The sequence below is a fragment of the Macaca fascicularis genome, chromosome 1 (assembly GCF_037993035.2).
Source record: "Macaca fascicularis isolate 582-1 chromosome 1, T2T-MFA8v1.1".
Taxonomy (NCBI): domain Eukaryota; kingdom Metazoa; phylum Chordata; class Mammalia; order Primates; family Cercopithecidae; genus Macaca; species Macaca fascicularis.
Genome location: NC_088375.1, coordinates 73,427,285 through 73,452,858, shown reverse-complemented (window position 1 = coordinate 73,452,858; position 25,574 = coordinate 73,427,285). Strand labels below are relative to the sequence as shown.

Here is a 25,574-nt window from a genome sequence, read left to right as displayed (position 1 = left end):
AAGGGGACAGTGCTGCCTCCACAGGACTGGAGGGTCCCCAGGAAGGGATAAGACCGAAGGGCAAGTTGGGGTCACAAAAGAAACAGCACCCATACGTAGTCAATGACTACCCTAAAATAATACACTTCTAGCGACTTCATAGATTTTCTTGCTGTATCTCCAGTCTCCAAACAGAGCCCTATCAGGAAATAACTATCTCCAACTCAAAAGGATCTGAGTAAGGGGTTTCCTTCACCTTCCTTGATATCAGCCCCTGAAAGAACCATCTTGTCCCTCTAAGATGGAGTTCCTTCTTCCTGTTTACTTACACGTCCCTTTTCTCTTTGCCTTGTTTTTAAATTGAATTAAGAAAATGCTTTACAAGGCACTAAGTATTTTCTAGTGATCAGCATGCTCACAGGACCAATGCTCACTGTACAATTTAGTGATTAATGAGTATTTTATCTTGGTGTAAGGTAGAGGTAAACAGTGAGCTCCAGCATTGCATGTATAGTCATAGAAACTTAATAAATTTTTACAAAGATTCAGCTATGCATGTTCATAGTTACCGTTCATGGTCACCTGGGCAGCTCATTGGGAAGGAAAGGTGGCCTGGTGGTTGGCAGACACAGGTTCTACCTGGCCAGGCCTCTAACCATCTGTGTAACCTTGCAAGGGTCACTTCCCTCAGGTTCCTGGCCATTGAAAGAGCAATTTAGACCATGTGATTTCTAGGATCCCTTTTGAGCTCTCCTGTTCAGTAAGAAACTCTAGGTCATTTAGTGGAAAGTACACCTGTACATTTTAAAGGAAGGGTTTAAACCGTGGGCAGAACAAGATGCGCTTTGTGTATATCCTTTACTCCTCTGTTATTCTTTTCCTTTGCTGTATAAGCTCTAATTTTTCTTAGCTCTATTACTTATGGATAGGCTATTATTACACTAATGATAGCTTTTTTTCTTGAACATTTTAAAATTAGAAATAATTTTGAATATTATATAAAACGTTCTAACTTGCTCTGAAATCCTCTTTTTCATGCTATGATGCATTGCTCTTTTAAAAGCATGTGCCCTATTTGTAGGTGTTGAATGAACAAGCCATTTACCAGTTCTTCCTTTTGTCTAGCCTTCTTTTTCCAGGTCATCTGCACGACTGATGAAGGAAGTGTTAAGACACCATTGATCCAATATGATACCTCTACTGGACTTGGTAAACAACTCGTATTATACTTGGTGTAACACCTATTCATTTTCCTCAAGAAACACACATATGTTTGTTTATACATACTTGGGGTCTTAATGTATTAGCACCAACTATACAGAAGAAATTGTGCCAAGTGTTGTCAGGAATTTTTTTTTTTTTTTTTTTTTGAGACAGAGTCTTGCTCAGTCACCCAGGCTGGAGTGCAGTGGTGCTATCTCGGCTCACTGCAACCTCCGCCTCCTGGGTTCAAGCAATTCTCCTGCCTCAGCCTCCCAAGTAGCTGGGATAAGGCACGCACCACCACACCCAGCTAATTTTTTGTATTTTTAGTAGAGACAGGGTTTCACTGTGTTAGCCAGGCTGGTCTCAACCTCCTGACCTCGTGATCCACCCGCCTCAGCCTCCCAAAGTGCTGGGATTACAGGTGTGAGCCACCATGCCCAGCCAGAAATTTTTTTAAAAGTCCTCATGGAACTTATATTAGGCAAGGAGTTACAACATACTTTTTTTTTTTTTTTTTTTTTGACAGAGTCTTACTCTGTTGCCCAGGCTGGAGTGCAGTGGTGCAATCTCGGCTCACTGCAGCCTCCAGCTCCAGGTTCAAGTGATTCTCCTGCCTCAGCCTCCCGAGTCATGCCTGGCTGATTTTTGTATTTACAGTAGAGATGGAGTTTCATTGTGTTGGCCAGGGAGGTCTCGAACTCCTGATCACAAGTGATCCACCCACCTTGGCTTCCCAAAGTGTTGGAATTACAGGCGTGAGCCACCGCACCTGAATATACTCTTAAACATACTCTTAAAATGCCAGAATATACTCTTAAAATGCCAAACATTGAATTGTAAATATGGAAAAGACCAGAGAGCTCAAACTAAATTTTTCTCCTAACCACAAGCCCTGTCAATAAAGTATTGTATGACTTCATGTACATAAAGGTGATTTACAGAGGAAGTTAGAGGAGAGATCAGAAGAAGAAAGAAAATATTCAGCCAATTCATGTTGATCATAATGTTAATAGTCTGGATTCAAAGCCTAGAATGATAAATTTGAAAAGTATCTTTTATCCTCCATAAAAGAGTATGATTGACTGTTGATATCAAGTAATTTAGCTCAAGGGATACAATTTTAATTTTTAAGGAGCATCTTTTAAATTCAGTTTCACTCGCAGTCTCTGAATCTAACATTTGTGATACTTTATAAAAGCAAATTAGAGAAATGCCAAATCTTTTCCATTAAAACAGATTTGGAATTGATATTCTATTTTAAATTCCAGTAATTAATGACATATCAAATTTGCATTTATATGTCAGGTTTTTTTGAAAAATAAAAGTGTCCAAAATTTCTGAAACACAATAAAACATATATATTATTGTCGAAGACAGTTTCAATTTGTAAAAATAACATATTATTCTATGTTTCCAAACTTTACATGTCTGGATGTCATATAAAATTTCCTACAACACTTAATTCCTCTCATATGGCTTATTTCATTTAATAGCAGTGGTATGATAGAACAGACCTCATTCGGTATTCTGTTAGCAACTCCAATATTCCCCCAAGTGGACAAGTGGAGGTCTAAGGGACACAGGAATTTATCCAGGAATGCTCTGCTAGCTTGTTACTGGGATGAGAACACCAACATGGATTTTCTATTGACTTCTGGCCTGGGACCTTTTCTTTGCAATGGTTTGCCAAGTTAAGTACACGTAAGAATCACCCCAGTGTGCTTGTTTATTATAGTTTCCTGGGCCTCTGGCAGAGATTCAGACTCAAGGAGGCTCAGAATCTGCTCTTTAAATAAGTCCTGCCCAGTGATTCTGACACAGGGCTCAGGACCATGTATTGAGTGATGCCGGAAAACCAAGGTTGCTCACCTTCTAAGCCCTGCCAGTCTAGTTTCCTTGGTGAATGGGAAGTGTGTTGTTCCTGAAGACAGGCCATCAACAGAGAGGGATTTACTCTGACTGGCTGTAGTTTCAGTTTTTCTTTGGATCTGAGGCCCAGTCACCAGAGTTCCAACCCCTGACAGTGAACCTCCCATGTGATGCACAGGTGGAGCCCCTTAAGGTGAAGGGGTACTTTGAAAAGACAGAAGGGAAAGGATAAAGGGACACCATCCTGATATCGAGGTCTTCATAAAAAGGAGAAATCCCTGGTTGGCTCATGAACAAGAACTGAGGGTTTCCATTGTGTCTGGAGGCCAGGCTCTGGGCAGAGCAGAGGGAGGGAACTCTGAGGATTGCGCAACGCTCTGGCAGATTCCAAGATGTGCTGCCCAACTAATATCCGTCGTCAGTTCTAATTTTCATGGTGTAACTTTGAAAAACACTCTGTTCCCTTGCCTGGAGGCAGCCTCCAAGCAGGAGAGTGGCGGAGACCTCATTTTCCTCTGTTCTAAGGGCTATTTCTCTTTTGAGACTTCCCTCGGGCAGGCTGCCCTCCCTTCCCCTACGGGCTGTGGAGCAAGGCGCCCACTGGGCCCATCAGATCAGTTTCTGGAGTTACAGCCAAAGAGTTTTTTCCTCTCTGTGCCACACACAGAGGAGACAACTCTTTTAGTGTGCCACCTAGGCTGGTTTGTTTTTAATCAAATGACACACATTGGTCCCTAATTAGGGGAATTTCGAGCTGCTGGAGCTTGATTGGAGTGTTGACTCAACCCTTTATTTTAGAGATGGCAAGCAAAGGTCAGAGTCCAATATTTATTCACAGAGCTGATTGGCAGCAGAGTTAAGGTTGGGAAAGTTTAGTTTTAGTCACTTTCTCTTCCTGCCTTTAATATTTTCACCCCAGTTCTGAACTTTTTTCCTTTAAGTCTTTCCCTGGGAGTGTGAGTGTGAAGTACCAGGCAGGCCCACAAAGTTCTAGGGGAGCTGAAAACGGGGAGATTTGTCCAGTGAGTGAGTAGGCTTTGCAGTTGGGTCTGTTTGTTTTTCTGACCTGGCTGTAGGTATTAGATTTAGATGAGCAGCTCTCTGACTCACAGCTCCACACCAGCCTGTGTGGCCACTGCATTGGATCCACAGGTTTCTGTGCTGGCTCCAGCAGTGGCTGGGTGGGAGCAGATCTCTGGCCACCCCACGCCCACCCCTGCCTCACCCCTGCTTAGCTTGCCAAACTGACAACATAATTTCACTGCCTTTGACTGTCCTGCATGATCCTTGCCAGCCTCTCTCCTATCTTCCCCACAAGACTTAATAAACCTGCCTGGCCGGGCGCGGTAGCTCATGCCTGTAATCCCAACATGTTGGAAGGCCGACATGGGCGGATCACGAGGTCAGGAGACTGAGACCATCCTGGCCAACATAGTGAAAACCCATCTCTACTAAAAATGCAAAAATTAGCTGGGCGTGGTGGCATGCACCTGTAATCCCAGCTACTTGGGAGGCTGAGGCAGGAGAATCACTTGAACCCAAGAGGCAGAGGTTGTAGTGAGCCGAGATCACACCACTGCACTCCAACCTGGGTGACAGAGCAAGACTCCATCTCAATAAATAAATAAATAAATAAATAAATAAATAAATAAATAAAAGAATAATAATAATAATAATCCTGCCCACCCTTCATCCCCCTAAAGACCTAAGCATAGGGCCTGGCACCAGGTACATTATTGTTAAACATGAGCTACTTTTACTAATACTAACCTCATGTGCAGAGACTCACATCAACTGAACTCTCAATGTGTGAACACCAAGCAAAGGTAAGTGGCCCCAGTGCTAAAAAGATTTCTTTCCATAGGAAGCTTTCCCAGTGCATTTGGGTGATGGTTTGCAGAGCTTTTGCTCTTTTTTTTTTTTTTTTTTTAGACAGAGTCTCGCTCTGTCGCCCGGGCTGGAGTGCAGTGGCCGGATCTCAGCTCACTGCAAGCTCCGCCTCCCGGGTTCACGCCATTCTCCTGCCTCAGCCTCCCGAGTAGCTGGGACTACAGGCGCCCACCACCGCGCCCGGCTAATTTTTTTTTGTATTTTTTAGTAGAGACGGGGTTTCACCGTGTTAACCAGGATGGTCTCGATCTCCTGACCTCGTGATCCGCCCGTCTCGGCCTCCCAAAGTGCTGGGATTACAGGCTTGAGCCACCGCGCCCGGCCAGAGCTTTTGCTCTTTAACAGAGAGGCCATGTAAAGACAACACAGAAGCAAACACAGGCTGTTAATATCATAATGGAAAATGGAATCTGATGCTTCAAAATTCAGTTTACACAAAATGTCAGGAATGGGACTGTTGCATGAAACAAGGACACCTCAGATCTCCAAGCAGTGATTTTGTTTGTGACTCTGCAGCAACAATAATGAGGGTCCCAGTCCCTCATGAGAACCCAAACAAGGACTTTGCTCCCAAGGCACACAGTTATGAAACAGGTGACCCTCAAGGTTACTTTGGTAACCCCTTTTAAAAATTGCTCCCCACACTCCCATCTTTCCCAGGGATTTGGCAAGGCAGTGGTGATTTCCAACCTGAGCAGCAGCGCCAGAAGTGTCAGCAAGGCCTCTCAAGGGCTGTAAGCATCTCGTTATAACCCAGCAACCCACTGAACCATTACCCCAGCCTGCACACAAGTGCAAACAAGCACCAAGAGGCAAACTGCTTTCAACTCCTCTCTAATTTACGATCAAACAGCAGGGCCAGAGATGACAAAATTGCTTTCTGAAATAACATTTCCCCTTTCTTTCTCTGGGTTTTGCAGGCTTGGTCCTAACAACACCTGGAGAAAAGAAGGGATCGCAGAGCAAAAGCACAGAGTTCTACAGCGAGCTGTGGTTCATAGTGTTAATGGCGATTCTGGGCTTGATCTTGTTGGCCATTTTTCTGTCACTGATACTACAAAGAAAAATCCTTAAAGAGCCTTATATCAGAGAAAGACCTCCCTTGGTACCTCTTCAAAAGAGGATGTCTCCTTTGAATGTTTACCCACCTGGGGAAAACCATATGGTATGTCTGTAGAGGTGTGGCCCCATTTCCCTATCACTGGACTAGAATACTTGTTTTCCTTCTGAGAAAAATGTGTCATAGCCATAGTAACAAGGAACCAGATGTAAGTTATGGTTCACTAAGTGTGGGGACCAAGAGAGGCTAACCCTAGAACAGCTTTCTCAACTTTGGCTGCACATTAGAATCACTTGGAAAGCTTTAAAAAATATCACTGCCTGGACTTCATCCAAAAAATTCTCATTTCCTTGGTCTTGAGTAGGGCCTGAAGATCGGTATTCTTTTCTTCACTCCAAAAGTGATTTTAATGTGTAACTAGGGATGAGTATTTCTGCCCTGTAAGTGTAAGCCAGGGCCTGGTGGAGAAGACTTGTATGTTGAGATTACCTGGGGAAATTATAGGTTGTATTGCTGTGTCATTTGGTGGGGGGGAATGGGCATTAAAAGGGGGAGATGGGGAGGGAGGGGCTAAAGTGTTAGCGGTGCTCAGTCTGTCCTCTGGTCCTGACACCCTGTGCCACAGGGGATGGATGGCTCCTCTTAGCTCTAGACAACTCACTCCCAAAATAGTAGGTCCAGTAAAGGTCTAGTGGGAGAGGGCCTCATCACTTGGTAGTGCAGGACAGTCATTGCCCAGAGCACTCATTGAAGAGTAAAAGGTGATTTAATTCCATGGTGCACTCTGCTGTGAGGCTATGTCTACCTGGAAGAGGAAAGGCTGCATTTTCTAATCCTCACCAGGTACCCATCTGTTCCCCAAAGCTGTGCGCCCACAGGGCTACATCTCCCTGAGGAGGTGCCTTTTTTCCAGTTTGCACTAAGGTTCTATATTAGCTAGTGGCTACCCTTGGCAGTACCAAAATTAAGCACAGAAGCCTGGTCAAGCTGCCTACAGTTCAACATTTAAAAACATAGCGGGGAGTGAACGCAGCAGCATTGTCTGCCTTCAGACCTCTTCACTTTTCCAGCGCTCAGCGATGAATGATCACTGGTTAAGCCCCAACATGGCTGGATCAGACCTAAGTAGCAGGAGTGTTGGGGGCACAAAAGGGCAGTGGGCCCCCTGAGGTCCGTGGTTTGTGGCTGGTGTGGGAGGTAGCAATGGGACAATGATGTGGTGGTGGAGAAGCAAAGAAGGCACTGGCCAACACCACTGGGGCCTTGGCTCTCTCTCTCTCTCTAGTCATATCTGTCCCACTCCCCTTCTCACTGATCCTCCTCGGAGCCTCCTTCCTCCCTCAGCCCATCAGACAAGCTCTGAGCACAGGGCCATTGCTGCTGCGGCTCCTTGGGTGACTCACACTCTTGCTTCATTCACATCTCTGCCCAAACATCACCTCCCATTCTATGGAAAATTTCCTAGCCCCGTAACCCACTTCTTTTCTTTTCCATAGGATTTCTCACATAACACTAAATCAGATATGTTTGTCTGACTCCTGAAATAGAATGTAAGCTCCCAAGATCAAAGATCTTGTGGGCCTCTTCCTGTTGTATGTGCCCCAGCACCCGGAACAGTGCCTGGCGTATCACAGGCACTCCACGAATGTTTGTTGAATGAATGAATGTCGAGTGACCATTTCAAACCACGGGCCGTTTGCTCCTGTTCAGTGAATAGTCATTAGGAGATTCTCACTGAAGAGCAGATATTTCAAAATTTTTCCTTGTTAAAGCATAACTTTCTTTAAGGAGCCCATGTTCTTAGAAGGCGCACTGCTGCTGGAGGAAGACAGTGGACGAGAGAAGAAGGCAGGAGAGATCTGTTTAGCCTGGGAGATGAGCTAAATCGAACCTGGGGTCTGTGGAGTGCACAGCGTAGTGAAAGGAAAGTTCCCAAGCACTGCTGGGCACGTCTACTGTATAATGTGAGGTGTGGTTACAGGAAAGCATACCCTCATACCAGCAGTGTCCAGAACTCATTTCAGTGATATATTATCCTGTCCTTCGACCCAGTCCCTACAGGCAGGCACCTCTGTATCAGAATCCTCCATGAGGAGGAACACTGTCTTCCTTACTTGGTTAACTTAGTGACCAGAAGACACTCCCACTCATTCTTGTGGGGATGTTATGTTACTCTGGATATAACCCCATTGCTCAGGGTTTTAATGAGTCTTGTTAAGCTTCGTTTTGTCAAAGTGAGGACCATGAACTGTCTGCATCAGCATCACATAGGAGGAGCAGGACCTGAAGTTCTGAGGGAGAAACTCAATAAGCTGCCATTTTAACTGGAACCTCAAGAAGTCTGGGCTGGGCGCGGTGGCTCACGCCTGTAATCCCAGCACTTTGGGAGGCTGAGGTGGGCAGATCATGAGATCAGGAGATCGAGACCATCCTGGCTAACACAGATGAAACCCCGTCTCTACTAAAAATACAAAAAATTAGCTGGGCGTGGTGGCGGATGCCTGTAGTCCCAGCTACTCAGGAGGCTGAGGCAGGAGAATGTTGTGAACCCAGGAGGTGGAGCTTGCAGTGAGCCGAGATCGCGCCACTCTACTCCAGCCTGGGTGACAGAATGAGACTCCATCTCAAAAAAAAAAAAAAAAAAAAAAAAAAAAGAAGTCTGATGCACAGCAAAATTTGAGGACAGCTGAAAATGAAATAATAATATAATACAAATCCTGTATGCAGCGTGCACTGTTTGATAACGAGTAGAAACAGGTGGTGGGAGGGGGCTGGTTAGACCTTGCAGTCCTGACACCACACAGGCTAAGCCACCTCTGGGGACAGACACAGGCTTCAGCTGGGAAAAGCAGACAAAAGAATGTAAACACCTTGTTCCTGCACACCCTTTACCATCAGGGAAATGCACAGTGGCACCCAACTGATTCTTTCACTGAATGGCCAAAACTGAGTCAGGTGTGAGGATGGGAAAGCAAGGAGGGACTAACTGGGTGACTGCCAGGGCTCTGGTCTCAGGGAACTGGCTCATCCTGAGCACGGAGGCTGTTCATTGCAGGCAGGTCTCAGCAGAAGTGAAATCTGGGGTACGCCAGGGCACCGGGTGGAATTCCCCTGAGTCTGTTGAATCATAATTTAATCCTATCCAGTTGACAGAGTGTACTTGCAAGTCTTCTTCTGTGGCTTTTTAAAAATATTTTTAAACCAAACTGCTCTCACAAAGTTGGAGACCATGAGAGACATGTCAAAAATTAGCCAAACTAAAGAGAGTACAATTTGCATTAGTAGAGCAAAATGAAGTCCTCGTTGGTGACCGTGGGCTCCTCATCTACTCAGATAGGAAAGAATCCACTCAAGGGGAAGAATCTGAATAGGAACAAGCCAGAGTCACCTGCTCAGTTTTCCAGATTGACTGTCTTTTCACTTGAGTAGGTCAATGAGCTATGCCCCTGCAGCGCGCGCGCACACACACACACACACACACACACACACGCACACACACACTTCTCCCCCTCATTTGACAAGCTCGGGTTTCAGGGCTGGTGTGACCCTCTTCCAAGCACCCCATGTCTTGTGAACAGGTAAGATATCCTTTGAACATCAGTCCCAAACTGGCAAGAGGATTTTAGGCTATACTCTGAATGGAGAGAAATAGGCAGAGGTGCCAGGGAATGAGAGTGTCTTTTGTATTTCATCAACATTTTTCAAGACCACACAGTATACGATACAGCTAAGTTTAAGCTCAAGTTTTGCTTGTTATTTAATTACTGGTTTGAAGATCCTGTCATTCTCTGCAGTACTAAACAAATAATGGCAGTAGTACTTACCTTAGAAACTAATCAATTAATTTCCCCTCACCAAGGGTTTTTATTATTATTATTATTTCTTTGTTTTTTGAGACAGAGTCTTTTTCTGTCACCCAGACTGGAATGCAGTGGCGCAATCTCTGCTCACTGCAAACTCCGCCTACTGGATTCAAGCGATTCTCCTGCCTCAGCCTCCTGAGTAGGTGGGACTACAGGCGCCCACCACCATGCCCGGCTAATTTTTGTATTTTTAGTAGAAACGGGGTTTCACCGTGTTGGCCAGGTTGGTCTAGAAATCCTGACCTCAAATGATCTACCCGCCTCGGCCTCCCAAAGTGCTGGGATTACAGGCATGAGACACCGCTCCCGGCTTCACTATGAGGTTTTAGTTGCAAAACCCAAGTTTCTCTCTCTCTCTCTCTCTCTCTCTATATATGTATATATGTATATATACACACATACATACACACACACATATACACATATGCATGTATGTATCATAGGATATATATACACACACACACACACATCACAGCAGTATTACATATGGGTATGACAATGCTGTTGTTGGAGAAATGCAAAGAATGTGTTTAAAACTGTTCCAAACATGGACTGATGCTGCCATTTGTTCTCAGTTTGACTCTGTGGCTGATATATCTGATGTGTCAAGCAATGTCACCCTAAAAAGTTACACCATGCACTTTGAGGTACCTCTGTGTGCTGCATGAATGCATGATCTTTTGCATGGTGTGTTGACTGCACAGTGAAAAGCATCAATGACTTCCATATATCCGTTCCTTGGAAAGCTGAACAACATGAGTGAAAACTCTATTAAAAAAAAAAACAAAGAAAAAGCAGAAACATTTCATTGATCGGATCAGCTAAATCAGAGCCCTCAGATATTTAGAGCAACTAGATTTTCTCTTACGGCACATTCTAGGTCTCAATTATGGAGTGACTTTGTCTTCTGATGTTAATGTTAATATCAGACCTAATTTAATTTGGAGACTGGAATCCTAAAACAAAGGGGGGAATATGGAATGAGAAATGAGGAAGGAGTCCATTTCCCTACACAAATCCCGGACTTTTAAAGTGAAAGACAAACGGAGTTCACATAGTGGACCACCATGAAATAATTCTGCTATCTTTGGCTGCTTTGGGGGAGGGGTGTTCTCAAGAGGGAGGCTCTGTGTTGACATGTATGAAGAAGATACCTTGTTCACCCACCATCTGTCTGCCTTGCCCCACCACTTGGCAATGCAGAAAGCCATTGCCCCACAGGGAACAACAGCCAGAGCACCAGTGCGTGAACTCTCTAGGTGCCAAAAACACTGGCCACCTAACTTGAGTATTAGTTCATCATCATCTTATTCTTACCAAGAAACCCGGGGTCACAGTGTTCCGGGTGCTCATAGCTGCTAAATTCTGTGGGTGTTGTTCCCTTCATTGACAAAGTGACAATTGTCAGGAGACAGTCGTTCCCTTCACTGACAATATGTGAGACACAATCCTCTGTCATATTTCAAGCCCATATTCCTTATATGTGAATCACTCACAGCAACTTCCTTCTCAGGGATTAGCCGATACCAAAATTCCCCGGTCTGGGACACCCGTGAGTATCCGCAGCAACCGGAGCGCATGTGTCCTGCGCATCCCGAGCCAAAGCCAAACCGGTCTAACCTACTCCCAGGGTTCTCTCCACCGCAGTGTCAGCCAGCTCATGGACGTTCAAGACAAGAAAGTCCTGATGGATGACTCGCTGTGGGAAGCCATCATGGGCCACAACAGTGGACTGGTGAGTTGGTTTCCTCATACGGGGCCTTTGCTAAATATCCCAGAAAAATACTGGTGTGGAACTGCCTGTACTTCGCCGAATGCAGCCCCATGGCACTCGCCTCTGAGCATTTACCCAGTGAGGTTTTAACAACTGGTTTACTAGCATTACTACAATTGTTTGATAAGCAGGGTAGAAACTTTGCCTTGTTCTGCTGGTATACAATAGATGCTTAAAAATAAATGCATATTGGTCGGGCATGGTGGCTCACAGTTGTAATCCCAGGACTTGGGTAGGCCGAGGTAGGCAGATCACCTGAGGACAGGAGTTTGAGACCTGCCTGGCCAACATGGTGAAACCCCATCTCTACTAAAAATACAAAAATTCTCCGGGCATGGTGGTGCGTGCCTGTAATCCCAGCTACTTGGGAGGCTGAGATAGGAGAATTGCTTGAACCCGGGAAGTGGAGGTTGCAGTGAGCCAAGATTGCACCATTGCACTCCAGCCTGGGCAACAGAGTGAGACTCTGTCTCAAATAATAATAATAATAATAATAATAATGTATAAATAAGCAGCAAACAAGTTATACTTCATAAACTTGGAGCAGAAGGTGACTGGAAACATTGGAATGGGCTTAAAACAAGGCATAAAGTACAAGCACTTGTTTTACTAAAATAAAAAATTTTAGTATGTCCACGTTTTACTATTGGTATATGGGTGGATGCAAAAAGAATATTTTGTATCAACAGGTGAACATGTTTGCTTTCCAAACACTTAGGAAATGATGACAAATGAGGCTGTTACTATTTATAAGCTTCATCTTTCATAATTTCAGTCCAGTGGGTACAAACAATTAGCTCTTTGAAAGGTAACCTCTTCGTAATATAATATTTATTATCAGCCTCTGAGTGGTTGCGATAAAAATCTTAGAATTTTTGCCAACTATCAAATTTCACTGTGCTGTCTTCTTAGATGCCCGCTGCAGTACCATTCCACTGGGCCAGTGAGAAAATAAACAGATAACCAGCTAGGAAGTTAGCTCCTCTGTTTACTCCTCTGGGGTAAAATTATCCACCTCCATTTCTTTCAATCATCTGCTTCTGTTTTTTGGATTTACACCCCTCTTTCTCCTCCGAGTCCTCACTTTTCCTGCACTGAAAAGTTGATGCCTTCCATGAAGCCTTTCTTGACTAATAGCAAATAATAAAGGGAGTTCCCTGGATCCAGGTTCCCTAACGCTATAAAAAAATGTACAGTCCTTCTCGCCTGTTCAGAATGATTATGTAATATATACATATCTATAATATGCATGATAAAATTACAGGCTGTTTGATGTTGTTGTAACTTCAATTACATTATTTCATTTCAGATCTAAAGTTTTTAAAAGGCAGGGATAATTATATTTGGTTGAAACAAGGAATTGCTAATTGATCATTTTTTTACATGCAAAACAGCAATTGCTACATGTTCAACATAATACATTGAAAGTTCAGATGAATTATTTCACCTAATCTTCACAAACTGTAGGAAGTAGGTTCTATTGTCATTCTCGTTTTTTTACAAAAAGAACTGAGGTTTAGAGAGGTGAGTGATTTAATGTGAGATTACACAGCTAGCAATTATTTTCATGGGTTTGGGTTCTTAAAAACATCATCTGACTACAGAACTCCTATTTGTAACTATTATACTGTATTGTCATTTTGCTTGCTTTTTACAGTACTAATGGGCAATGTGCAACGGGACTCAGTACAAGCTTTTGAAGGTGCCAATACTTGGCAAGTTATCTGTTTATTATAACATTGTAACCAACATTACTAATCCTATTTGGTAAATACAAAATACAGCACAAGAGTGGGAAGAAATGGAACACAAATAGCTTGCATTCTGGCTCTTCCATTTACTATTTGAACTAAATCTTTATATATGTGTGTATATATATGTGTATATATATGGATCACCTGAGGTCAGGAGTTCAAGAACAGACTGGCCAACAGTCTGTTCTTTTGTATTTTTGTATTCTACTAAAAATACAAAAACTAGCTGTATATATATATATATATATACACACACACACACCCCACACTCTACAGATGAGTAGACTGAGGTTTCTGAGGCTTAGAAAGGTTAAAATATGACACAATATAACCCTCAAACCAGATACACATTTTGAATTAGTCTAAAGTTCATATGTGCATGTGATGTGATCCTTTCAATGAGAAATTTAAGGCAAGGACTGTTGTAGACCTCACCATAGTGTTGAGAATAAAATGTTAAGCCTTTAATACTTATTACTTTTTACATATAATTGATATAACTATAAACTGATAGCAAATACTATTGATGGCAACTATTGTAGCCAATGATGATTGGCTTATTTTTCAGTATGTGGATGAAGAGGACCTGATGAACGCCATCAAGGGTTTCAGCTCAGTGACTAAGGAACACACCACATTCACCGACACCCACCTGTAAATGATGGAAGCCCGGAAGACGTAACCCTTGCAACCTCTGCACCCCTTTCCTCCTGGGTTATCACTGACATGTCATAAATGCTGAAAAGCCATTGTTTATTATCCTATAATTATTTAAAGAAATGACGACTGTTTTCGAAAGCGTTCCTTTTTAATAGAGGTCTAAGAAATGATATTTTTCTGGTTGTCTGAAATGAGAAGTAATATTCATATAAAAATACTTGGTTTGCTCTTATTTTGTGGGAGACAAAGTATGTAATTGTCACTTGGTTTCGTTTGGCAGTGATGCTACTGGTTAACTGAATAATCAGTGCCAATTTCAAGATGGCCTACAGTTGTTAGAAGTAGTCAGTTACTGGATCAAAAACTAAATGATTCTATTGAAAGGATGTCACTGCTGTTCATTTCTATCTGCCATTTCTGTCAGGGTTGACATAATCCTGCAAGAACAGTTATTCTAATGATCACAGCTGCTAAATGAAATCCCAAACTTTGCACCAGGTCAATAAACTTTGCTGAAGGTTCTATTTATTTACAATACATAGGGTTACTCACCAAACTTTCTGACAAGGCAACATATAACTTACACATAAATGTCTCTGTTCTTGCATTTATGAATTTTGCAAAAATCTAAGGAGTAAAAGGCTTATTTATACATTTTGAAGAGAAAACAAAGTGTTTCAATAGGAACACCTCTACTTGAACCAATGTTTTTATTTCACATATTTTATAGTTTTGAAACTCTAGTTTCTCTTAAAATTGTCAATTCACTGAATATCAGAGAATACTGATATCTTCAACGTAACACATTGCAAATGTAAACTACTGTTCTATTTGCAATATTTAACTAGGCGGCATGAAATTTTAAAAGGAAAAATGTATCTGTTCCTTCTAGCATTAACATATATACATGTAAAGACAAGACTACACCTATGTGTATATATATCATGTATATATTACTCTGTACTATATCCCTTCTTTTTGGAGAACTACCCATTATTTTAACCATAGAATCATTAAGAACAGATGATATGCAACAGTACCAATTCTCACGGTTCAAAAATGTCTGTCATTTGCTCTAGTTGGATTACAAAGTCATTGGTCCAAGTCCAATGGCAAGAAAAATTTTCTTGCAAATCATCCACATAAAATCAAAGACATTTAAATTTGCTCTTCATGGAAAACAGAATAAGAAAACTTCTCATCTTCCTTCATCCTTAAAGGTCCTATTGACCCCAGGAAAATATTATGACTCTGTCTAACACACAATACTCACAATACTTTGTGAATCTACACCCAGAGGTAGGCATAAACTTGTAAAGGGATAGTCTTACTTACTCTGCCTGAAAACAATGAATTACCCCAGGGCCCAACAGTAAAAGATTATGGACTTTTGGGGTATTGAGATTTCATCCAGCTCTGTGAGAGAGCAGCTCCTCAGACTGACCAACTCCTAGACAGTTTGCCAACCATAAGTGTCAAAAGCACAGGCCAATATTAAGCAGAAGTTCTACCACCTTATTAGAACTGCTATAAGCAAAAACATCTGAAATAAATGTGCATATCTGACAGTGACTGTACATAATATGAAATATATAGTTCTCGCCAAGTTTTTATACTTTCTGAAATGAAAACATAGGATTGACTAGTTTACTGATTTTTATTCCCATATGCCGATTCTGGGACAATTAAGTTAAGGCTGGCACAAATAAGCATTAACCAAGGTTGTGTCCAGCTCCTGTGAGCTACTTAAGGTATATAGGGAAGGAGTGGTCACAAACTTGCATCCTAATCCTCGGTGGACTCTTCTAAGAATAGTTTGCTAGTCACAAAGCATAGTCCACAAATATGCTTTGCTTGATTCAGAAGATTGAGCTTATCCTGATTTTTGAAAAATTAACCTGGTACCTTTATCGCTGTGTATTTTTTAAAGCACAGTATAAACTTTTGACAGAACACACAAAAAAATACAGAACTGCAGGAGATTTTATCTTGGATCATTATCCATTTAGTCATCAAATTAGGCATGAATTCAGCTGAATCATTTACATTTTGAGTCCACAGCTTAGGGCAGACAGAAGCCTGTATGACTTCTGCCCAGAACACTGTCCCTTGCTACATGCCTAAGTTTACTTGTATTTATACATTTCACAGAAGAACCCTAAGATGTTGCTTTGCTACTTTAAGTGGTATTGCGTGCCAAGCCTCTATTATACGAACTACAGGCTCGCCCCTAGAGCTTCTGATTCGGTTGGTCTGGGGTGTGTGGCTGAGGCATTAGTACTTCTTAAAGCTTCAGGTGTTTTCATGTTGAGACCCACTGATGTTCCATAATCTGGAAGAAATCATGTACAGGAATAATATACTACGCACAGGGACTATGCTCCTTGGCTCACCACTTCTCCCTTACAAACAGTGAGCAGTTCTCGATGAACCTCTTTCAATTTAAATCTCCTGACTCACGTTTTATCAATTGTACATGCCACATTCTCAGCTTAAGAACTACCATGTTTTGTTATTCTTAACTGTTTGATAAGAGTAAACAGTTGTTTTTTTAATAAACTCTAAGAAATGTGTTTATAGATAATCTATTGTAATTTTCACTAAATGGAACCCAAATATGCATGTTATGGTATCATATACTGATGTAAAAATCATGCTGGCATCCATGAACAACCAGTAAATAAAACATCGTCCAGGTGGAAGAATTCATTAATAAGGAACTTAATTATTTCCCAGTTATCACAAATGAATAGTTGATTTCCAATGCGCAAATATCATGTAAACTAAAGATGGTTTGCTTAATAAATATTTAAATGTGAACTAATTCTGGCTTAATATATTTATTAAAAAATACTCGTGGCCGGGCGCGGTGGCTCAAGCCTGTAATCCCAGCACTTTGGGAGGCCGAGGCGGGCGGATCACAAGGTCAGGAGATCGAGACCACAGTGAAACCCCGTCTCTACTAAAAACACAAAAAATTACCCGGGCGCGGTGGCGGGCGCCTGTAGTCCCAGCTACTCAGGAGGCTGAGGCAGGAGAATGGCGGGAACCCGGGAGGCGGAGCTTGCAGTGAGCCGAGATCGCGCCACTGCACTCCAGCCTGGGCAACAGCGTGAGGCTCCGTCTCAAAAAAAAAAAAAAAAAAATACTCGTAACAGCTCTGAGTTACACATAAATGATAAAATTATACCTATTTAAGAAAGTAGGATGTTCTGGATAATTTCTCAACCAACAATGTACATTAGAATGAACTGTGTACTATTATGTATCAACCAGCAGAGATTCAAATTCAGCAGGACTGCAGTGGGAGTGAGGCCTGGGCAACTATATGCGTCTAAACAAGCCTGGGTAACAGCCAGGAACAGGACCACAGACTCTTGAAACAGGAAGACTTGGGTTCAAAAGTTGGCTCAGTAGGTAATAAGCTGTGTCACTAAGTTATTTATCCCCCGTGGGTCTCAGTGATCTCATCTGTGAAATGAGGATAACATCACTTATCCTATTGGTATGAAAATACTTCTTTCCATGAAAATTACGATTCTGTTTTCATTTTTCATCAATCACACAAAGTACACAGATTTATTTCAACTTTTTTTCTTCCCAACAGCAACCCTAATGAGGTAGATATAATGAAAAAATTTAGGCATAATGGGGTCAATCTGAGAAATTAAGTGTCAGAGTAGACATAAACCACTGCTCTAACATCAAGGTTCAATCTCTTATAAGCAAAAGAAACAAACAAGATTTGACTTGTACTATAATGCAATCTAGTATAGTCAGTTTCCTTTTTATGTGATTCTATCATGTAATAGTTACTACCTTCTTTTTAATGGCCTTTATTCCTGGTCACTAGTCTACTTCTTTCTTTCATTTTCTTACTTGCTCACCCAACTTTCACGTAACTGTGAGAAAGAGGAGGAAGGGTGTAAGATAATTACAATCTTAGTAATTTTGAAATTATGCTTTGCCTAATACTTTCTTTCATTGATAATATAACTTATGGACATATTAAGTTCTCCCTCCCCCCATTTTTTTTTAAATTATGGGAAGAAGCAAAGAAATGAACAAACATATATAGCACACTTTAAACAGAACTGTTCCTTAAATAACTGAAAACACATGGTCATAATCATTTTTATTTAATTGATAAATAAATACAAGAGAACTGTTGTGAAACCACTGGCAATATAGTAAACTTTAAAGATTTTATTTCAACTTCACTCACTTACATTTCTTGGAATGGGGATATATACATTATTCACCAATAAATGCTAATGCTTTAAATTTACAATTACCCTATTTGTAGAAACCTGAAGATCATTCCAATTAAATGAAAAAAAATTGTACAAAAAAGTTCTTTTGCTCTTACAATTCAAAATACATTCAAATTCACATTCTTACAGCAGCCAAAACCTTTAACCCAAAATTCAGAACTGCAGTTCCACAAGTGAATAAAATAGTGTTTTAATTTGATTATCATGATTGTTAACACTGAAAAAAAAAATATGGTGGTTCCTAAAACAAGACAGGTTAGGAACTGGTATGGCTTTCCCTTCTGGGCACTCAAACTTTGCCCTTGATTATTATTTTTATTTCATCTTTTCAAACACAGACAATTGCTCCAACTTGAAAGTTTCAATGGAATTTTGGCATTGAATATTGCTAATGCTTGCTAAGATTTAAGAACTCCCAATGATGAGAATCAGAAAATGACGCACGACTAAATTAAAATCATCCTAAAAGACTTACTACATAGTGGTATCCGGTATTCAATATCAATAGTGTCTTTGAATAACATGATGTTTTTCACAAACATAGCACCTCATCAAATATCTGGTAAACACTTTGCAATCACAATAAGGGTTGGGAGACCAAGTTCCAAAGACAATTATGTGATTCACTTAAAGGTAACAATGCAAGACAAGTCTCAGGCATGATGAAGATTAGGAATGCAGTCTGCTGCTTCCCATGCTCTAAAGGGATGCTCACCTATATGGGCACCATCCTATTAAGATGTGGTACTATGTTTCCAAACCAATAAAAGTAGGTAAGTGTTAAAATGGACTCCTGCTTTATAAATGATCTGTTAAATGTACTTGTAAAATTAAAAAAATTTCCAAAATGTCAAAAGAGATATGATTATTGTATCTCATTATCCCAAGTAATTCTGTTAAAAAGATACTAAATGAAGTCCAATTTTATCTTGTAAAGTTTTAGTGTAAAAACTAATGTATTGAAATTCAGGAAAGTTTAACTTTCATCTAAATGTAACAAAACAACAATTCATTTTGGTGAGTTTTCACAAGCTGTACTCCTGACCTGAAGAATCACTTTTTTTATGCCGAGGCGATGGAGTAGTCTTTGTAGGAGATGGGGACGCAGTACCAGGGGAGTCAGTTCCTCCATCAGAAGTACTTGGTGATGAGACCAGATAGGGAACTTTCTTTCTTCCAAGGAATCCTCCCCCTTCAAATCCTCCTTTCTTCCTAAACTCTATTTTATTTTCATTTTCGTCTTCTGATGACCTTTTCTTGGATTCTGAAAAACCTTCAGCTATTTTATGCACTTCCAATCCACTATCCAATTCTCTCAAACTTTTTATTTCTACTCCAGGAGACTTTCTCTCAGATATATTACATTCCCCTGTCACCCCTTTCACTTCAGCTTGTATTGGACCCAAGTTACCATTTTCAGGGACAGCTCTTTCTACATTTCTGTTCAAATTAATAGTCTGGAAGTCCCTATAACTGTGAAAGCTCTCAGTCCTTCTTGCCCTTGCTAATAAAGGACTTTCTCTGTAAGGCCTCATGGAACCATAAGTAGCTGCTTCATGGATGGTATCATGGTGCTGAAGCTGAAGGCTGAAATACAGTTTTTAAAAATGACAGTTCAGATTTCACTCTTTGGTTTTTCAGGAACATATTAATTAAACAACCAATAAAACATACTGTATAAACATATAAAGTGTATTATATCCATATTTCTCTTTATAAAATATACTTACCAAGTACTCTTTATTACATAGACGGTATATAAAATTACTAATGCAAATAATACCATCATATATTCACAGACATGCTGAATTTTTGAACAGCTAAAAAAAAGATGGGAGGAAAAATCCTTGAAACTAATATGAAATAATTGAAACTAATATAAAACTAATATGAAACTAATATGAAACTAAAAAAATAATATGAAACCAACATAATTCAGTATTTAGCCCCTGGTTCTTCAGACTTTGGAATTTATCAATATCATAACTAAAAAGACATTATGGAACTTTATATTACAAGTACATAATGTTTAAATGTAAGACTAGACAACATAATAGAATCACAGATTAATACTGTCCCTGAGATGGGACAATAATTAAAGCTTCACATACTAACCAAGGTGATATGTGATTTTCCTAATTCCCTTTGAATAAATTCTTGATCACATAATAGGCTTCCAATTTGGCAGCAATTCACAAAATAAGTTAAAAGGCAAAAAATGTTTTTCTATGAAAAGAACCAGATATGCCTATCAAGAAATTTAGTAAAACTTAAAAAATTAACATAATGTCTGAATTTAAAATGTACCTTGAAAAGTATGGCTTTCTAGAACAACTATGTGATTACAGTATTTCAGTCAATTTCCCCAAAACAAATAAATTTTGTTTATAATACCCAACTCTTTAACCTACCTAGAATTTGATTCTCGTAAGTGGCTATGCTGAACTACAGAAGTTGCCGGACTGATGTTAGGAGTAGCACAGCGAGATGTGCTCAGATCACATTGATCCAGTAATTTGAGCAGCTCTTCTTCGGTTGGACCACCTACATCTTAGGAGAACAAATAGTCGTCATAATTGCTTATGTGAAAAGTTTAACCTTGTGACAAAAACATCTTTCTGCATGAGAACCTACCCTTATCTTCACTTTTGTTAACCATATCCATAGCAGTGGTCAGATCCCACATTTGAATGCTGCCATTTGTATGGCCTGTGAACAAGTAACGCCTTGGTCTCGAGCCCATCCTACTGGATCCTTCACATTCCCTCACTGTAAATGAAGATATTGTAGTACAGTCAACAGCCTGGATCTCACATATTCTGCAAAAGAAAAGCAGAAAGAGCCCTGATGGGAATGAGCAATTATTTAAAAAGAAGCTATAAAACTAAAAAGGCAGAAAGAAATAAAGAAAGCAAACATGGTATACTAGAAGAGACTTTTAAAAAATCATTTAAAATTTATGTGTAAATTTTAAAAATCTGAAACCAGAAGAAATATATAGCTCTATGGAGATAGCCCATATTGTATCCATCATTAGGATAATACTCTTAACTTTAAAAAAATATTTTTATGGCTATTTGATTTTCATAAAAGATAAAAAGAACCTGAGAGAGAACAATTACTATCCACATTAACAAATGAGGAAACCAAGGGATAACATCAGTAAATGATTTTTCCAAAGTCATGTAAGGGCTACCTGAATTGTACTTGGCTGAATTAGTTATCCCAGCCTACTTCAGAGTTGAGGGAGTTTATTAAAAAAGAAAAATCGGTATAGGCAAACACAAGGTCAAAAAAATAGACAAAGAAAAAATACCATCCACATGAATCTGAGAAACATACAGGAATAGAGTATGAAGCTTAGATGAGCTTCCTAGTAGGCCGGACAAAAAGGAGGGAAAAAGTTAATTCCTACATGCCCACATGTAGTGATAAAGACTATCCTAGTCTCATTCTTGATCTCAAGGTTTGTGAATACAGGAATAAACAAACCAAAGTATTTTTCCTGTACTCTCATGCAACAATCAACTCTAAGGAAAGTGAAAGTTTATCTCCAAATGCCCTTTTAGTTATGTGGGCTCTTGGCTGGATCTAGAAACCAAACTGACACCACACAGACTGACAAGAGAGAAATATATAGGTTTTATTAGTTTTACATGTACATGGGAATCTTCACAAGAGAGTGAGGTCCAAAGAAGTGGCCAAAGCAAGATGCTTTTATACAATTAGACAAAGAATGATAAACTGGAGAACAAATGACAGGATAAAGAAAATCTGACTAGAGGCAGTACATTTCTAACAGAGTCACTAGAAGATATGTATATATTATATATATAGTGGGACAATGCAAAGCTAGTGGAAGGTAAGCATATTCACTCAGGTCCACTGCAGCCCCCAGTTCCCACTCTCTTGTCCTGGTACAGGGAGGATAACACTCCCAGAAAATCTTTTGGCTTGCTGCATGTAAAAAAAGAGAGAGGTCAGCTATCCCCCTCTGAAATGACAATTTATCCAATGTTTTCTCCTCAAAATAATCAATCTACCAATTTGGCATATTTTGGAGTAGAATGTCCTTCACTACTTCGCAACAAAAAGGGTTCTGTGACCAAATGGGGTGGAGGGGTTCACCAAACACAAAGCAAGCAATCGATTCTCCAGCAGACACCAGCTAAGTATCCTCTAACTCAATTTAATTCTGACACTGTCTGTCATATCAGCTAGTGTGACAGGTAGAAGACTTAGTCTCACAAAGCTGAGCTCCACTTCAGAGGCTGATCACAAGCCTCAGGTTATTTTGCCTGTGCTTCTAACTGACTGACTGTAAATCAGGGTTCCCACAGCCTCCTCCTTAGGTTCAATTAATTTCCTACAGTGGCTCACAGAATTCAGAGAAAAACTCACATTCACTGGTTAATTACAAAGGGTACAGATGAACAATAGATTCCCAGGGTAAGGTGTGTGGGAAAGAGCATGGAGCTTCCATGCCCTCCCTGGGCACGCCACCCTCCAGAACCTCCAGGTTTTCAGCTACCTGGAAGCCCTCTGAACTCAGTTATTATTATTATTTTAATGGAGGCTTCATTACATAAGCATGAGTGATTAAATCATTGGCCATTGATGATCAACTTAGCCTTCAGCTCCTCTCCCCTTCTCAAAGGTTGCAGGGTGGGGCTGAAAGTGCCAATCTTCTACTCCCGTCTTGGTCTTTCTGGTGACCTGCCATCAGTCAACTCACTGGCATACAAAAAGACACTTATCATTTGGAATACTTCAAGAATTTTTGAAGGTATATACCAGGAAGCAGACACAAAGACCAAATACATATTTCACAATATCACACAAAGGAAGTTTTTAATATTTTGCCAATATAAAGTTTGAAAGAATTATTTTCATGGGCATTATCAGATTTTAAAATTCTCCCTTCTTTTAGCTGCTAGGGTTTTTAAAAATCATAAATAGATGATGAATTGTCAGATTTTATTCCTGTATCTATCAAGATGATCATAATTTAGTGAATTACATTTATTTTTAAATAATATCTGTAAATTGATTTAAAATGTTCAACAACCCCCTCTTCAGATTCCTGTTAATGTTTCAAATAAAACAAATCAACATTTGTATGCATATGAAAACTTGGGTCTCAGAAAATACCCTCAGAAGCAAAGTTTCTCTCTGACCTGCAAGGCAAACCATAGAGACAATCTTCTTTTTCCCCAAGGTGGGTCAGAGAAACCAGAACCCTCTTTCCCCAAAGCTAGCCATGAAGCATAAAAATATTACCCTAACATTTCCCTATCTTTCTGTGAACAGCTGGCCATAAAGAAATTGAGGCCCTCACTACAGAGGGGTTCTGCCCCATCCCTGGGAGAAAGGAACGCCACACGGAGACAGTTCCTGCAGGAGTTCTCTACTCAGTCTATTTGTGTTAACTTACACCTTTTTGTCCAGTCACAGTTCTACATGGCTGTCCTTGCTTTTTCTAACCTAAGCATAAAAACAGACACTTTTCCCTCTGTCTTTGGGTCTTCATTCTGAAGACTCTCATGCCATATAAAACTATAATAAAATCAATTTGTAATGTTTTCTCCTGCTAGCCTATCTTTTGTTATAGGGGTATCCACTGTGACCCTAATGCTTCTACAAAACAAACATAATTTTGCTCTTTTTTCCCCCTATGGAATAGATTTTTTAAAACTACTCCCTTATATTTAAAATTTTCTACAAGGTTTTTTTCCTGCTTCCTTTAAATAAAACTCTTTCATTTCACTTCTCACTATTAGGAGCCTGAACTGTCCTTAAACAAAATCTTTGGTTCACTACAGCTTTATAAAGGGCTGATTTTCTATTCAATTCTACAGAGTAATTTCTGCATGTTATTTTTGTAACTATAGCTTTTCCTTTGGAATCATAAACTTAAAAATTATAAAATTTGTTTTATCATGCAGAAATTGTAGTTGATTATAACGCACTGTTACTGTTAGAAATAACTGAAAGGGGGATATTAGAAATAACAGAAGAGGGGATATTAGAATTGAGTAAGTAAATATGATATACTACATTGTTAGAGAATGTTATACCAGTTTTAATAACATTTTGCAATTTCTTCACTGAATATGCAGAGAACACTAAATCACAGTAATTTAGGGAATCTGAGATAATGAATTTTAATCTAAAAAATTCACTTCTCAAAGAATTTATTCATCAAAATATTAAGAGATATGTTGAAAACGCAACCATAAAATTTTAAAATCAACAGGATTAGTAACATTAAAATGAAAATCAAATGATTCTATACCTAGAAAACCCCATAGTCTCTGCCAAAGGCTCCTAGATCTAATAAACAACTTCAGCAAAGTTTTAAAAAACAAAATCAATGTAACAAAATCAGTAGCATTTCTATACAGCAATTATCATTAAAACTGAGAGCCAAATCAAGAATGCAATCCCATTAACAATAGCCACAAAAGAATAAAATACCTAGATATACAGCAAACCAGAGAGGTGAAAGATCTTTACAACAAGAATTATAAAGCACTGCTCAAAGAAAGCAGGCAACACAAACAAATGGAAAAACATTCCATGACCATGGATAGAAAGAATTAATATTGTTAAAATGGCCATGCTACACAAAGTAATTACATCAATGCTGTTCTTATCAAACTACCAAGGATATTTTTCATTGAACTAGAAAAAGCTATTTCTAGGCCAGGCACAGTGGCTCATGCCTGTAATCCCAGCACTTTGGGAGGCAGAGGTGGGTGGATCACGAGGTCAGGGGATCGAGACCATCCTGGCTAACACGGTGAAATCCCGTCTCTACTAAAGATGCAAAAAATTAGTCGGCGTGGTGGCATGCGTCTGTAATCCCAGTTACTCAGGAGGAAGAGGCAGGAGAATGGCCTGAACCACAGAGGCGGAGCTTGCAGTAAGCCCAGATTGTGCCACTGCACTTCAGCCTGGGTGACAGAGTGAGATTCCATCTCAAAAAAAAAAAAAAAAAAACTATACAAAAGTTCATATGAAACCAAAAAAGAGCCCAAATAGCCAAAGCAATCCTAAGCAAATGAACAAATCCAGAGATGTCACACTACCCAACTTTAAACTATCCTACAAGGCTACAGTAACCAAAACAGCATGGTACTGGTACAAAAACAAACACACAGACCAATGGAACAGGATGGAGAACCCAGAAAACAAAGCCACACACTTGCAACCACCTGATCTTCAACAAAGCTGATAATAAAC

General features: G+C 40.1%; 2 protein-coding genes and 1 pseudogene across 8 annotated transcripts in view; 2 read left to right on the top strand and 1 right to left on the bottom strand.

Moving 5' to 3' along the window:
• The window catches only part of USH2A (usherin), an 800,507-nt gene extending 783,628 nt beyond the window's left edge, over window positions 1-16,879 (top strand). Inside the window, exons 69-72 of the mRNA XM_005540847.5 lie at window positions 1,105-1,188; window positions 5,865-6,109; window positions 11,381-11,602; window positions 13,964-16,879. Of these exons, the coding sequence (XP_005540904.3) occupies window positions 1,105-1,188; window positions 5,865-6,109; window positions 11,381-11,602; window positions 13,964-14,053 (641 nt within the window). The 3' untranslated portion in view covers window positions 14,054-16,879. The remainder of the gene's footprint in view (window positions 1-1,104; window positions 1,189-5,864; window positions 6,110-11,380; window positions 11,603-13,963) is intronic.
• On the top strand, window positions 10,578-10,663 carry LOC123571075 (small nucleolar RNA SNORD116; annotated as a pseudogene).
• Window positions 16,880-18,175: 1,296 nt separating the features above from the next.
• KCTD3 (potassium channel tetramerization domain containing 3) overlaps window positions 18,176-25,574 on the bottom strand; it is a 56,579-nt gene continuing 49,180 nt past the window's right edge. For all 7 annotated transcript variants that reach the window (XM_005540844.4, XM_045397173.2, XM_005540845.4 and 4 more), the window contains 3 exons: window positions 20,964-21,148; window positions 20,741-20,879; window positions 18,176-19,916 (listed from right to left, as the gene is read on the bottom strand). In XM_005540844.4, the coding sequence (XP_005540901.2) occupies window positions 19,355-19,916; window positions 20,741-20,879; window positions 20,964-21,148 (886 nt within the window). In that variant the 3' untranslated portion in view covers window positions 18,176-19,354. The remainder of the gene's footprint in view (window positions 19,917-20,740; window positions 20,880-20,963; window positions 21,149-25,574) is intronic.